This window comes from Aptenodytes patagonicus, chromosome 1 (assembly GCF_965638725.1).
Source record: "Aptenodytes patagonicus chromosome 1, bAptPat1.pri.cur, whole genome shotgun sequence".
Taxonomy (NCBI): domain Eukaryota; kingdom Metazoa; phylum Chordata; class Aves; order Sphenisciformes; family Spheniscidae; genus Aptenodytes; species Aptenodytes patagonicus.
Window position 1 is genome coordinate 200837560 of NC_134949.1, and position 15864 is coordinate 200853423.

At 37.1% G+C, this 15864-nt stretch overlaps 1 protein-coding gene across 5 annotated transcripts in view; it reads right to left on the bottom strand.

The window, feature by feature from the left end:
• The window catches only part of NBEA (neurobeachin), a 516384-nt gene that overhangs the window by 17554 nt on the left and 482966 nt on the right, over positions 1-15864 (bottom strand). For 4 of the 5 annotated variants that reach the window (XM_076364262.1, XM_076364263.1, XM_076364261.1 and 1 more), the window contains 5 exons: positions 9245-9334; positions 7542-7734; positions 4872-4943; positions 2582-2737; positions 1493-1663 (listed from right to left, as the gene is read on the bottom strand). In XM_076364262.1, coding sequence (XP_076220377.1) covers positions 1493-1663; positions 2582-2737; positions 4872-4943; positions 7542-7734; positions 9245-9334 — 682 coding nt within the window. The remainder of the gene's footprint in view (positions 1-1492; positions 1664-2581; positions 2738-4871; positions 4944-7541; positions 7735-9244; positions 9335-15864) is intronic. The other variant, XM_076364260.1, reaches the window with a different exon arrangement.

Below are 15864 nucleotides of genomic sequence, written 5' to 3' on the forward strand. Positions count from 1 at the left end.
TTTATCTGCAAAAGAAGTGGAGTGGTTTGCATCAGCCAGTCAGGAGATGCTAATGGCAAGGCTGTCCAAGCCCCACATAATCAAAGGAAGTAAAGGAAAAGGCTTACATTTTTAATTCAATGAAAAGAACAAGCTCTTACTTTTTTCTGACTCTCAGCACAGAAATTACTAATACTTGATATGAATCACACAGGCATCCAAGGAAGCAAAATGGCATCAAGCTAAACAGAGTGCCCCGAAATGAAATTCCTTTTCAGACTGAATTTCTCCCTATCTGAGGATTAAGTGCTAAAAAAGCCATGGAATACACATAAAAAATAGAAAAAAAAGTTAGGGAAATACAATTTAATATTTTTTCCCCTCCATTCTCTCTGTGTTATAAAACCAAAAGAAAGCCAGGTGAGAAAGTGACATTTTTATCTGTCTCCCCTTTGCTCTGCTTACAGACAAATGGAAGAAAATTAAAACATAATAAAAAACCTGCTGCTGTGAAATTAACAAAATATGTACTTTGTGACAAATAAAACACTTTTTTATGAGACATTCAGTTGAAGTAATGCTTTCACTTAGATGTCTGTAGCTGACAGGTCTACAACTGCCTCCAGTCAGTACTTGAACCAGAGATCAAAATTGATAGTGGTGGACTCCTCTATGTTTATCTAAAGAGGCAATATCCTTGTGCTGAAAGTAATCATCAGAATTCAGAATCTGCTTTAAATGATAATGTGCATGGATTTAGTCTTGTACAAAACAGCTCTAGTATATGGATAAAAGTTGCTCTTGTCTTTAGCTGTGGTCACGTTTCTGGCTTCGGTGAAGGGACCTTGTAAATTAGTAGTGCACTTTAAGCACCCTCCTATATAAATTAATATTATTATTATTATTGTGTCACCTTCACTCTGCAAAGCACTGATAGTTAGTCCCCTGTAAATGAAATGTAAACTCTTCCTGACATTTTATCTTTTTCTATTTTTATTCAGTCACATTGCTTCTCCAAAGGTTTGCTTGCTATAGAGAGACCTTTCTCAAGGGGACTCATTTAATTCCATGGCATGTGAGACATTCTTTTTTTGAAAAGGCGAGCAGCTGATATAGCATGCTGTAGCACAAAAGTAGTACGCTAAAATGCCAAAAAATATTTCTGGGGAAAGGAAAGTCAAAATATAGTGATATACGTCCTGTCACTTAAAGGCCATAACCATCTTGTTCTAGTTTATGATGACATGATGCTATAAGTGATAAAGGCAATTATGAATTTAAGAATTACTCCCATACTATTATCTGTTACCACGCACAGACTGTTTAAACATTTTTTTGGCTAGTACTCAATGAATTGCTTAGCATGTGGTGCTCTTCTTATACCAACTTTCAACCTGTAAGTGAAGTAACGATACATTTGGTAATACCTTCTGAACCTGACAGCAGAAATGCTAAAATGAATAGGTGTGACAGAGGACCTCTCACGAAGGTGTTTTTTACAGGATATACTTACTGCTATTTGGATTGTCACCTATAATATGATGTCGGCCACTCCAGTACCAAAGCAGCAATGTGGCGTCACGAGACCCAGACACGATGTAGCAATCACCACCGATATAGGACTCTGATCTGGCAAGGCAAGTCACGACATCCCAGTGGCCAAACACAATCTGAGTTAATTTTCCTGGTGGGAGTGCAAAGTGATACAAATTCAGTTTTTTTAAGTACTTGCAGCATTTAAAAATCATTAACTAAGTCATTAACAAATGTTCAGTTCAAATGTAATTTTTGCCTCATGTCCCTTAATTAGACTTCACTACATGCTACAAAAAGATTAAAAAATCACAAAGGTAAAACTTTTTTTTTTTTCTTTTTACGTTCCTATTGAGGGCTGTGCTCTGTGTCAATCCATAGCCTAACCCTTATCTCTGAAAATCAAGTCAGTGCTACAGTCACTGAATATTAAGTGGAGTTACTGCTCCATCAGTATTTAAGCAATGGTGTTAGAACACCATTTGCGAATTTCATGAATGATATGCATAAGACAGTACATGAACTTTTCCATAATGGTGCTACATTATTATATTAAAAATGTGTATTTGTTCTATGTTAATGTCAAACTAAGGTTTACTATGATCATCACCTCCTTCTTTCTATTATTGCAATCATGTTTTAGCAATATACTGAATGTTAATAGGCTGAGGAATCAGACAAAGAAACAAAATATTGGTTCCTGGTAGGAGGCTATGCAACCTACTTCCTTATTACATGGAATAAATAGAGAGAGAAACAATACAGCCATGAAAGTATTGTAACAAAAATTTTGGTTGGCCCTTTTGATATGATCAATTCCCTGAATATAACTATGGTTTTCAAAAGTTACCACTAAAAAAATTGTATGCCTTTCCATTTCCTTTTACAGCCTTTATCTTCCAAAAAAAAAAGCATCTTAAAGCTATTATGCTCAAACAATAATAAAGGATTTTATAAACTGCCCTTTATCATTTATTGAGGGGTAAGCACAGGCATTAGATATGGTAGTATTAAGACAACCGTCTACTTTGTGACCTAAGAAGAAACAGGTGGTTGTATTTAGGGTCACCTGTTTCCGTAGAATAAACTCGAAAGCTCTTGTCCCAGAAACCACAGATAAGAATGTAGCGGTTATCTGCTGTGACCACGAAGCAATGTGCATTGATTTGGATGCTCTGATCCACAAGGTCTGTGATCTGCCGTTTGTTCACACCAGAGTTATTGGCTGTAACGAAATGCAAAACACATTTTACAAGCAAGCCATTCCAACACCTTCCTGTCATCCACTTACAGGAGAAAATGAATACATTTAACTTTCAATGAACTGTGAATTTGTTGTTGGGTAAGCATTTTGAATATGAACATTTAGAGCTGTCTATATGGGTGTCAGAAATACAAAATTATTGTGAGATTTCTGGTTTCCCTTTGAATAAGACAAAAGATTTTACAGGAGATGACAATTTCTTATAAACTGCCTGATGCACTGCATAATACGAGGTAATATTTTAAGTGCTCTGCTGAATTACTCTCCAAAACCAAACCGAACTAACAGAAAACAATGGAAGTCCATTTAAAATCCCAAGTCAATGCTAACAATACTGCAGAAAGTCAATTCTTGGTGGTTGATACCTCTCCTACAGAAAATATCCCAGCTTGTGTTGTGTGACCTTGACATCTTAACTGGATCAAAGACGTAAGGATTCAACCAATGAAGCAATTTTAATTGAATGTGCTTTTTTTAACACTGTCTTCTCATCTACTCCTCAAGCAGGGAGCCAGGCCATGGGCGGTAATGTTAAAAGTGGCAACGCCACCTGGAAATTTCCCCAGATAGAGGGAAAAGGAAAGGTTCATGCAGAATCCCACCACCCCCACTGTCAGATGGAGCTAGTGTGCTATTTACTTCCCGTGTCACACAACAGACAGGATTTGGCAATACAATAAAGGTGTGTTCCCTCTCACCTAACACTAACTTTCTAAAAGTTCAGTATATAATCTATGTTAATTATCTACGCTCCCTCCATACTCACTGGAGAGAGAGACATCACTTCACATGGCAAGTCATCTCACGCTGTAATAGCGGTCCAAGTGCTAGACAACTCCAGAGGACACTTTCTCTTCCTACAGTAGCTATGGAAGGAATCTTGACAACTAACTTCAGATAACTGAAGATTGAGTGAGATAAAACTCACTCTGAGAGACATGTTTCTCCTACCGTAGGAACACGACTTAATACAGATAATATTCTGAAATTTCTTTTGTTCCTCTTTTTTGTTATTCTACTTAAATTGCTCACAACTACATGACATAAAAGACTCAACCAAAAAAACCCTATTTTAAATTTGCTTGCAAAAGTTAATACTATGTTTGTGTACATTCCAAGAACACATACTTAAATTACCAGACCCTCTATGTCCATCCACTGAAAGATAATGAATAACAAATTACTCAAATTTCCAGAACACGTGGCCACAATAGTTGTGCCCTAGCTTTTGAGAGGAAAAATCTGAAGAAAAAACCATTGTCATTATATGAGCAAATGAAGCATACAGAATGAGAAAGCTAACTCTCCTGAGGTACTTGTATATAAATCTTTCAACTGCGAATATTGACACAGACGAAAAAGGAACTTTTCATCTGGAGATGTTTAAAAATGCATTTTTTTCTCACTGATGCTGCAAAATAGTCTCCAAGAACCTTCCCTATCCACAATTTCTGTCTCAAAAATATACCTACTGCAAAAAAATAAACAAACAAACACAAAGCAAATAGTTGCAATTAAAGCAAAATAATGACTGTTAGGAATACAAGTCCTGCAATCTCTCTAACAGTTTAAGTAGATGCTATTTCTCAATATACTTCACTTTCTCAAATATTTTTGGATTTAAAAAATACAGTCATGCATCAATTTAAAATCCAGCCTTTTCTTTGTTAATTTAGTAATGCCAACTAAAACAATCCTAATCATAAGTTGAATGAAAAGAAATGGATCTGCATCTGCACTGATATACACAGTGCTGGCTCTAAGAAATGAAAATATGTGAACTCTACCAGACCCTCACAGTTTATTTTACTAATGTGACCTGATAAGAGAACAGAATTATAGATATGGGCTGACAATGTAACTGACTTAATTGGTTGTTTCTTAAATACCAATTGCTGGTGATGTTAATAACAAATAGCACTCATGTAATTCATTCAGCATCAATAGCTAATGCTTTTGGTTCTCCAGGACTGACAAGAATAAATATTTTCCTATCTTCCATGTTAAATGAAGCATACTATACAAATATAGCTTAATCAATAATTCTTGAAAATGCCATTTTCAAATGTATCGCTACATTTTCATCTTGACATACCGATCAATGGATCCATTTCAATTGGAAGATGGTGGGCTTGATCCAAAGAATATCCTGGGGCTCCCCGAAGGCCTAAACATGAAAGGAAGAATAAAGCACATAGGAACCTTTTTGTCTAATTTTTTAATGATTTTTCTAGGTTTAAAACTGCACTATAGAATTATTATGTATTTTAAAAAAAGTAACTTCTATTATTGTTCTATGAATCTTTTAAGATTCCTTCCTCTGTGCTACAGAAATATGCATTTGTTAATTCTTCAGTTATGTAATAGTAACTATAAATGTATGAGTGCTAATTTCATCACGATTTCTGCAGCCACAAACATTCATTAACTCATTTAAAATAGTGTAACAGAGAATTTTTTTACATTTGAACACTGGGTGAGATCTAATAATAGCACAGAAAAGAAAAATAATTGGATTAAACATCGTTATGAGTTTCTCATATAGGGAAACCTGTAAATGACAGAAACTTGGACCTTTTCATGGATTTATCTAGAGTTTTTAGCTGGGAAAGTGTGGTCTACAGTAAATTTGCCACAATTATTCTTATTACTTCTATCTTGAGCCGTCCTTAAGCTGTTCAGCAGCAGCTCCATATTTAGTGTTATCTGCTCTGACGCACGGATAGCATTGCTTTGGCTCTTTTGAGCACCCTCCCTATCATATAAATCACGATGGCCACTACTGAAAACACAATTTTTGTCAGGAACTGCCATGTTGCACAAAAATATCCTCCATAAGAGATACGGAGTTCTGGAGAATAAACTCTGAGTGCAAACCAATGACTGAGATGATTGTTATGTTCTTGGGCCTTGTGTGGCTTAGTTCATATTTCTAACTTTACTGCTTTCAGTAGATCAAAGATAATGATGCAGGCTTGAAGATGCGGTGAAGTGCTGTATTTTATGTGATGTCTATCTCGTTCCCCACTTAGAAGGAATTGCAGTGGGAGGGCGCTTGAGTGGTTAAATCCTAATCCAGGTTAGAAAGTGCATAGTTTCCTGACTATGCTGAACAAGAATTCCCACGAACACAGCTTTTACTAGTTTCAAATGTTTCTGCCTTATATTACACATCAGAAACTCTCCACCTTTGTATTCAGTAATAATTGTTATTTTTTACTATTGCAACAGACAACTGGAGGGGGTAAAAGAAAACACAGTCTACAGCTGGCCCTGCCAGCTTCTGAAAACCACTGCTCTGAGAACTTCTCCTTCCCGTCTTTCTCTCTCTTCTTGCAAAATCAAACCAGTTTGGGACAGATCTTTACTAGTATTAGATTCATTTGATTCTACTGTGAGATGGCTATGTAAACGCCTTTCACTGTGTATAAACTCTTAAAGATAAGCTCTACATACATCCCACAACAATAAAAGTGCTCGGTGTGTACATTTCTGTAGATGAACATACCCTGTTTGTTTGTTTGTAAACAGAGAACAGGAACATTCTGAATACATGCGAAATTTTAATATTCATGCTAACATTATTTAAATGTTCAGAATAAAAGTCACATTAAAACATTACTATTCAAGAATTCAGACTGGTATTAACTTTACTTGCTCTGATAGTTCCTCTAATGCATGCCTATAAGGGAATTCCCATTCATTCCTCCAATTACTGCTTGTAACGCTGGTCTTTGGACAGCCTTGTGCATAAGAGGTGGGATCTATTTCACCTGACTTAGATTATTTATTGAGGAGATGTTTACATTTAAGTCTATGAGAGGCAGACATCTAAGTTAAATCTCACAAATCCTTCTGCAGAAGGACCTATTTTGTCCAGGGGGTTCTCCTGTGCTGCAAAGAAGGGAGGATTTTTCTTTTTTTGCCTAGTCCTTACAAAGTTCCTGAGTCAGCTACTGAGTCATACTCTCAAACACCAGGTACCTTCTTGTTTTTCCCAGGTGGTAAGAAACCTTCAAAAGTTTCCAGATGCTGCAACATAAGAGCTACCACAGCACGAAGCTACCTTTGAAAATGAAACCTGTTCATTCCCAAGCAGGGCAGTAGCTCATGGCCCCACCACCTATTTAGCAATCCCTGGGACAACCTCAGAATCTACACGTCCAGGTGAGGAGACAGGACAGTTCTAACAGCAATATGGAGAGGCGAACAGAGGGGCTGGAAGGGAAATTTGGGATGACCTCATTGAGTGGGCCTTTGGGAGGGAATAAGGAAACTTCTCTTCAGAATAGTTCAGTGTCCAGCCGCTTAGGCTTGCTTAGGGTCCCACATTATCTACCGGTGGCCCAGGGGAAGGCTTATGACAAGCTCCTGGACAAACCTGAAATCTCTCTCAAGCAGCAGACAGTGATGTACGCTCTCTAGCATGCCAGTATGTATTCCTGAAACCTGGGACATATTAATATCGTCTGTGTCAAGAACAGCAGCACTCTCCTGAAAAGCACTATATCAAAGGCTGATCCTGATGTAACCACAAATCGATTGGCTGCCATGGTGATGTGCTGCTGTTAGGGAGAGTGTTTCTAAGAATGACACCAGAGAAAACACAAGCTTTGATTATTTGACACAAACCAGAAAAAACAGTAAATTTTTGTGCACAGGCAGGTGAGGGAGAATAACCCACATCTAGCTAAATTGCACTTGAAATTAAAGCTGCACTATTAAGGTCTTCAAATTTGAATGAAACGTGCCCGTGAGAACCTACCTACTGTGTTGTGCCACCGATTGACTGCAAACAGCCTGCTGCAGGTGACGGTCACCACGGCAGGAATGGTCAGGTGGGGCAGCGTGTTGGCTGCCACGTGTGTGACGGGGGAATTTGATGGGAACTTCAGCACCATGATGACATCCTGCTGCATCTGATCTTTAAACATGAGGGGGCTCTGTGGAAGGAAACACTGTTGAGTAGAAAGGAGAAGAGAGCAGAAGAAAACAGAAGGGATAACACAATTAGTGAGGAGGTCTGAGGGAAAACAAGGTTAAAAAAGAGCAGGCAAGCATGTGCACATACAGGGAAAACAACGCTACCTGCGTGTCTACACTAGTGATGGAGGACAGCAAGATCACAAACTATTATCGGATCATTACACGAGGACAAGTAGAGAATAGGTATGGTAAGGGTTATCGTTACAGGGTGCAAAATGACCATTAGCATTAATTAATATATAGTAAAATGTAAAATTATACAGCAGTTAATTTTCATACAATACAGATACGAGACAAATAAAAGAGTTAATCAATTAATACATCATAAATATAAATGCTATAAACTACAATGGTTGAAAAAAGAAACTTTAAGAGGGACTCAAAAACTCACTGATATTTAATTTTTTTTAATGAATTCTTTGTATGAAATACAGCACTTCCAAACATAGAGAATTTAATTCTATGTAAAGCATATACTTATCAGGGAGTCTGTAAGTAATTATAAACCCGTTTGATGATTCTGTGACACAGTTTTTTGTACATGTCCATGTCCATGGACAATAATACTGCTATTAAGTACTGTTTTTAATGGGTTTTTTTTTTCAACCACTGTTATAACAAATAGAATTATTTACAGAAGTTCAAATAATCCTTTCTACTTATCACTTTAAATTATTATTAAATATATTATCCATATCTTAAGAATATAAATATTATGTACATTTGACATCTACGCATTACTTAGAATAACACAGCTAACACTTCCAGATCAACTCCCACTTTCGCAGTGTACAACTAGATAGAGTGATTTCCTTGTAGATAGATAAAATGATTGAAACTACTGCACGTATTACTGTCGATTCACAAAACTTAAAAGAAAATATCTAGCTCTAAGCATTTAATCAAAGGCACTGAGGGGCACAGAGATCTGTCTCGTTCAGTCTGGCTATTTCATACAATTCTTTGCAAGAAGCACAGAGAAGAATGCGTTGGGAATGAATTTTGACGTTCAAATTGAAATTCGAAATATACATTGTATTCTCCCGGGCAAACAGGTGGGAGGATTCCAGTATGATTTGAACTCCAATACTTCATTTTTGTCAAGCAGGCATTGCTCATAAATCAGCCCCTAACAACGCATCCTTTAAAACAAAACAAAACAACACGCTCACTCTAAGAAAAGCCTGCAGTCATTCCCACTACTTGCAGAAAAAAGAATGTAAATATGTATTTATCAGGTGTATATTTATGAAGATAGGGCCTTTTTATACAACATTAGACAGGAAAACCCAGGACTATAGGAAGCTATTCAAACCTCCACCTTGCTCTGCTAGAGCACTGTGAGCCATTTCTGCCAGCAGAAAGTACGGCTGCATGGGCAATGGAAGGCATTAAAAGTGTTGCTTAAATGGGTACTTTATGACCTACAAAGGATCCTCAGGTTCAAAGGGAATGCATTCCCGGCCAGCAGTTATGTCTCACCAGGTGCATGGCAGAGCTCCGAGGTGGATGGGGCTCAATGAGCAACTGCGATGGCGTCTGTCCAAAGTTCTGTATCTGCGCCTCCATGGCCTGCAGGCAAGGGAGAGGGACTGTCATGAGCAATATGCATCAAGGAGAGAGGTCAACACACTGTGTGACAATGCAGGCATATCCCAAGTCAGCCATGAAAAAAGTCCAGAAAATTCACCCGGTGCTCTCTTCCCAAGCTGCAGACTCATCCAAGTGTTAGTATTTTGTAGACAAGCTTTGCTTCTCCTTTCAAGCATGCTTCAGTTAACCAACTAACCATTCTCATTTCCAGCAACTGGCGTTATATGTGAAAATGTTAACCTGTGAGGACATGCAGTTCAGGTCTTGAGAGAGCTTTTTTTTTTTCACTAAAAAGAACATATATACCTTAATAAAGTCCTTTGTAAGGAGGAAAGTATGAGGATCTCTAATAAAATAAGCCTCTGGAATCTTAAATGGGGGGAAAGAAAAGCAAACTGAGAAACAAAATTCATGTATAAAATATAATAAAACCAAAATAATTACTATTTCAACAACAACATTAGTAGGTTAAAACAAAAAAATGCCAGAAACAGGTCTTGCCAGCCACATTCAGACTAACGTAAAAATCCTTCCAAGCTGCATACATTCACTGAGTATTTATTTCATGCTTAATTTTATTACATTTTTTCATGGGCTTTCAGGCTTCACAGATTTGAAATGAAAACTTAGCAATTTCAATGCATTCTTCAAGACTTAAATCTACTTTCAGAATAAGTCTGGAGTCATTCGATAGGGAGTAGAATACAGCCCATATACTGAAATGCTTCCACTACTCAAACAGTTCATTCAAACAAAAATATATTTAAGAGATATTCTTAAAAACTTTGGCAAAAGATTGCTGCGTGTAAAAGCAATACTGTTAAAGAACAATATTTTTCAAACAGACAGGTACCATTTTATTTGACCTTGTAAAATCAAGAATAAAGCATTCATAGAAAACTAAACTGGCAGATTTTGAAATGCACTGTGCATTACGTACCTATATATATACTGTACCCTGCACTACTGACCCTTAATATTTTTCTTGCAAGCTTTATGAATTTTTCATTTGCTACCACACAAGAAACATGAAAAACCACCAAAAACGTGACTATCTTGGTAAATTAGGTTCTTTCAGACATAAAATGGTAAGAAGCACAATAAATACTTCATGATACAGAAGAATCCTTTTAATCTACATATTCTGTAATTCCTACAAGCCAATCTGTGTTTTCCTCTGCTTCACAGCATAGATGCAAGAACAGATGTCAGAGAGAGATTTCCTAACAGGTCACTAATGTCTACCACTCTTCATGCCCTAGATTGACAGGTATATAATGGAATACCACAAACAAACATTTGCCGAAAAAGAAACTTAATGCAAAGTCCAGTCAAGCGGCTGAAGGACTTTCAATGGAATGTAGCCCTAGCGCATTTGATGCTGTAATTACCCCGGTACAGGTGATTTCTTGCTTGTTCACTAATTCAGAGTGGACTTTAGTCTCCAAGGCACAGAGTGTTTCTTGGGAACTGGTGAGCATCTTGGGTTTTATTAACATCATTTAATGATGAATTATTTTAAAATCATAGTATAATTTTATACAAAACCAATGCAGTTGTGTGGGCATATGCGTGTACGTGTGTACACGTCTATACAGCAGCTATCTATATGTAGCATATAAACAGTATCTCTTTACACACTGTGTAGATACCTTCATTCATGCATACACTTTTTATACAGGAATATAAAATTGACTTCAATTCGAATCAAAGGTAGCATTTTCTATTACATTCCGTACTCTATAACTGATTTGGTTGCTGGGGAGAAGGGAAGGAAATTATACTTGTTTGTGAATTTCATTTTCAAAATGACAAAGACTAATATCAACAATATCAGGCACCGTGTGATATGTGCTTCCACGCAGATCTGTCAATAGTATTTTGAGAAAAGTAATTTTCATTTTTCTTTTATTCAAATAATTATCAAGGTTAATTCAATTTTAATTTTTGAAAGAATTTGTGTTGAAATAAGAGCGTGAATTGCGTTTGGCAGCAATACTGAACAAAACCCAGCTCTTCCTCTCCCACCCTTTATAGTGATCCTTTAAATAATAATTCTGTTCTCTCGCAGGCACACTGAAATGAATTATTAAATTTTTTTTCAGTGCAGCCCAATTGTAATTTACACATTTACTTTCATGTTGTCCAGTCTTGGCAAATTCTGATTGTTTGACTATAACTTCTGCACACATAAACTTTGCTGGCTTTGCCTCCCAGTTCAGATAGATTTATGATAGTAACAGAGGGAGAGAAAGAGAAGCAGAATACGATAATAAACCAGCATGAATTTTTCAGATGATGAGGAACAGACACTTAAAACATAACTGTCAAAAGCAACTGTTATTTTACAGCTGAAGATGTCCTGGTAAATACTGACTTACACACTTTATGTGCCCATAATTTTAAAACATTTAAGCTAATGCCAAGTCCTTCCGTAACCAGAACTAATGCAGAATCAAGACCTTGATATTCAGGGAATATTGAATATTTTTGCTGGCTTGCACTTACAAAGACAACCGCCTCTCCCCCACCCCGTGGATAGTAATGTTATCCTTTTCTTTCAAAAATACCATTTGTAAAACTGACAACTCTTGGAAGTGTTAAAGAAACTGAACAATGTTTCTTTAAAAATACCCGTAATATTCAACTACTGTACTGAGACTATAGTCTGCACAACACCACAGCTGTGCACAGCTACAACCGGTATTCCTCTCTAGAGCTCACAACACTTAAAAAGGACAGAAAAACCTTGTCAAAACTTACACAGAAATTAAACATAAGCATACAGAGATAAAGTGACTGGCCCAAGGGTATTCCTAATGCTGCCTCCTATCAGGTCACTTGACACAAAATGAAAAGCAGGTACAGAACAGATCTGTGAATAATAATGTAATACATTGATTTGTTTACAAGAGAACTCTGGCTGTATCTGAAATTAATCTGAAAACTGGTAAGTGTACACTGCAGTTTTTCTTGAACTGTAAAGCACCAAACTTTAGATTTATTTAATGGTCTAAAACATTTCATTCTAAATAATCAATTCCTTTTCTCCCATCAAATCTTGAGTATTGTGTGCAAAGTGCTACACCACTCCCTGAGACACACATTCTAGTCAATTTAATACAAATTTTAATAAAATAAAGTTTATTCTCATTTAACCTTCAAAGCTCCTTTGTGTAGAAACAATATAAGCTTGGAATTCAGTGGCTGCCAGATTTAATGCTTTTGGAACAGAAAAATGGCAATTATATTAGTTTTCACTTTCTTAATAAGGTGTTGCAGAAAAGCTATTTAGTGAGCTGATTTGAGATTCCCTACTGTTTTTAATACACATAAAATGAGATTTGTATTCCAGACACTTCAGGAAGTATCTGTTAGGATATGATCATGTATTGCAGAAAGATAAAATGGGTCTTAGCTTATTATTTGATAATCATAGGTCAGAACAAGAAAAGAAAAAATATCTGCAAACTTGCTGGCGATTCGAAGTTTAAAATGAGTTGATCTCACACATCCTAATTTATGCAATCAAGCAAAACACAACTTCATAGCACTTAATATTGGCCATCTAACAATATATAGATTCATATTATATGTTTACATACATTTTTTGCCAAGAAATCGATACATGAAATCATACAATCTTATGTACAATACTAATCTAAGTTACAATAAGTGATATCCTAAATACATTTTGCTCAAAGAAAATAAATTATTGGGTTCCAATTTTTATGCTTAAAGGCAGACTGTACATTCACAAGGATACTGGGATGCTCCTCTGCGACCTGGAGGATCAGTCCTTAGTTTCAGCTTCTTGTGAAATGAAGGGTTCAGTACATCTGCTTTGCTCATTACGCAGCCTACCAAAGTATTTGTTTTTTATTTCTTAATTCTGGTTGAAAGAAATACAAATCTGCCATCAAAGAATTCAAGCAATCTGTTTCTTCAGGTATAAGAACTTTTTTAGTGGTCAAAGGCAGTGTCTCCAACAGCAAGCAGTGTAACCCAAAAGGAGCAGAGCTGCAGAGCAAAAGAGTTGGTCTTGAGGAACCCATGCTGAAACCATGCACACTGCAGGATTTTCCCACCAGGCTGTATCCAGCATGGGCTGCAGACCTCCATCAGCTGAGCTCTGCTAGCTGCACCCCTGGAACACACTGCTTCTGTAGTTTAGAAGCCAGTTCACACATTTCAGAACTACTCTGCAGTGTGAATGAAAGCATGGCAAATAGGGATGATCTGCAGATTCATTTCAGAAGCACAGTCCTAATCTAAATGAAAATGCTAGAATTGACTCATCCGAAATACCATAAAAGTGAAGGTTTTGCTCGCTCTTTGTCATACATTTGAAAAAAGAGTAAGCCATGAAGCAGTTTATTTTTAACATACTTTTTCTCTAAAAAAGTTCTTTAGAAATGCAGATAAAATCACCATGGAATATATGAATGGTCCATCTCATTTGCAAACTCCCCTTTGCTGAGTCACCCATGGTGATTACATAACACAAGAAATATAAAAGCGTGAGCACTTTTACTTTGAATCATGGAGGGAAGAAAGAAATTCCTAAACCCAGACTGCATTGCAGATAGTAATGCACTGTTTTTATTCTTACATGAAGTAGCCGTGTTTTATTAATCTTCACTGGTTATTACCATAACCAGTTAAACTTTCTAAAATATGTATTATCTGAGTTTCTCTATGTTTTTATTACTTTTTTTACATACTCAGTCTTTTTATTACTAATTCCCATAATCCTGGTGTGTTTTGTTCCTCTTGTGTACCACACTCAGGTTTTTCTACAATCCATTTTCCCCTGCGCACAGGACTGAGCCCAATGAAGAGCCGAAATCCATGGGCATTTGAGAAATATGCACCACAGCAACAGTCATCCATCTCTGCCTTTCCTGAAAGTTTATTTCATTTTTGCATCAAAGTGAACAGAGGAATCCTTTATGTGCTCTCCCGCCCATGCAGCCAGCACGCTTAACAGCCCCCAAGCACCGTCTTCTTCAGAGCAAACATGATTGACAGCCCTTTGGTGGGTAGTATAAGCAGCTTGAAAATGTTATTGTTTTGTACGAGTGGTGTGAGATACTGCTTTTTCATTTGCATCTACAGCTGTTAAACAGCATCAATATCTTCAGGACTTTTGATAAGTTAGGTTAAGAATATTGATTTCCATTTTATTATTGTATGTTTGGAGGAAAGAAGTGCTGTAGTTTAAAGACAAGCAATGACTCAACTAGTCTGGAGGCTTCGATACAGTCAGTTATTTAATCAGGATACTCAAGGGACTGAAAGATGGGCACAGAAATGGATTTTCTCTGCAGGTCACTACTTTATTAATTTAACAATGGAGAGGGGGCAACCTTAAGCTCCTTCCCCTCACAGGAGGTATCTCATTGGATCCAATGTGCAATTAAATGGCTCCCCAGCAGAAGACCAATAGCTCAGAGCTGACCTTCAGCCTCCTCCCAGAGTCAGTCCACCCCTGAGCTTCTTCCTCATTCCCCTGTGAAAAGAAATAGTACTACGAAAGGAATGAGAATGTGAAAGGTAAGATCTCCCATTCTCTTTACAGGCATGAGTCACATCAGTGACCTTACGCGTCTCAGGGAGTGCTGCCTTTTAGCTTTCACATTTGCCTCATTAAGCTACTAATTGTGATACCTAGTTCTTCCCCCTTTCACCTTTATAGTTCTCCCATTCTTGCCCCTGATAGTCCAATATGCCTCTCATGACACAAAAATATTTTAAACGCTCTGCCAGCTTAAGCAAGCATTTGGTTAATACACTGCAAATGGGAAATAAATTCAATACATCTCACAAACAGAAACAGAGAAGGTAAAGCAAAAATACCATAAAGATGGATAACCTGCAGCCAGGGCAGGTTTAGCTAGGTGTGTCCCTCACTCTTTCAGGCATACTCTCATGTGCGAGGTTCCCATATGCCTCAGCGCAAATACTTCCTTTTCCTCTCTAGCAGCCCATCCCCCTGAAAATCATGGAAAACTTCCTTACACTAAAAAAGGCTGATGTCCAGGAGTGAAATGCTCCCCTCCCTTCCTAACTATACCAGAACGAAAAAAAAACAATTTTCTATAGTTTTTCTCTTTCTTGTATCCTTCCAACTCTCACTGGAACAAAGGAGTTTACCACTGATATAATGAAATTCTCTCATTAAATTACACTAAAAGCTACAGCAAATTCTATTATGCTCTAAAGCAAATAGCTTTAACTCCCAATTCCTCTGACAAGGTCTATGTTGTTATAGGGGCTCCTCAGGCCACGCTGCTCAGTTCATCACTTTCTTTTTATAGTTGCAATGATTTTTAAAACTGTGGGTTTTGCTCCCAGCCCATGGCAATTTTGCCGCCTTTTCTTCCCTGCTGTTTGCTTGTATACAAGACAGACAGGGAGCATTCCTTTGCTTGTAGAGTCAATGCTGCACAAAACTCTAAACATAGGCTGGAACTGAAGAAAGTCATACACTTATTTATAGTTTTGTT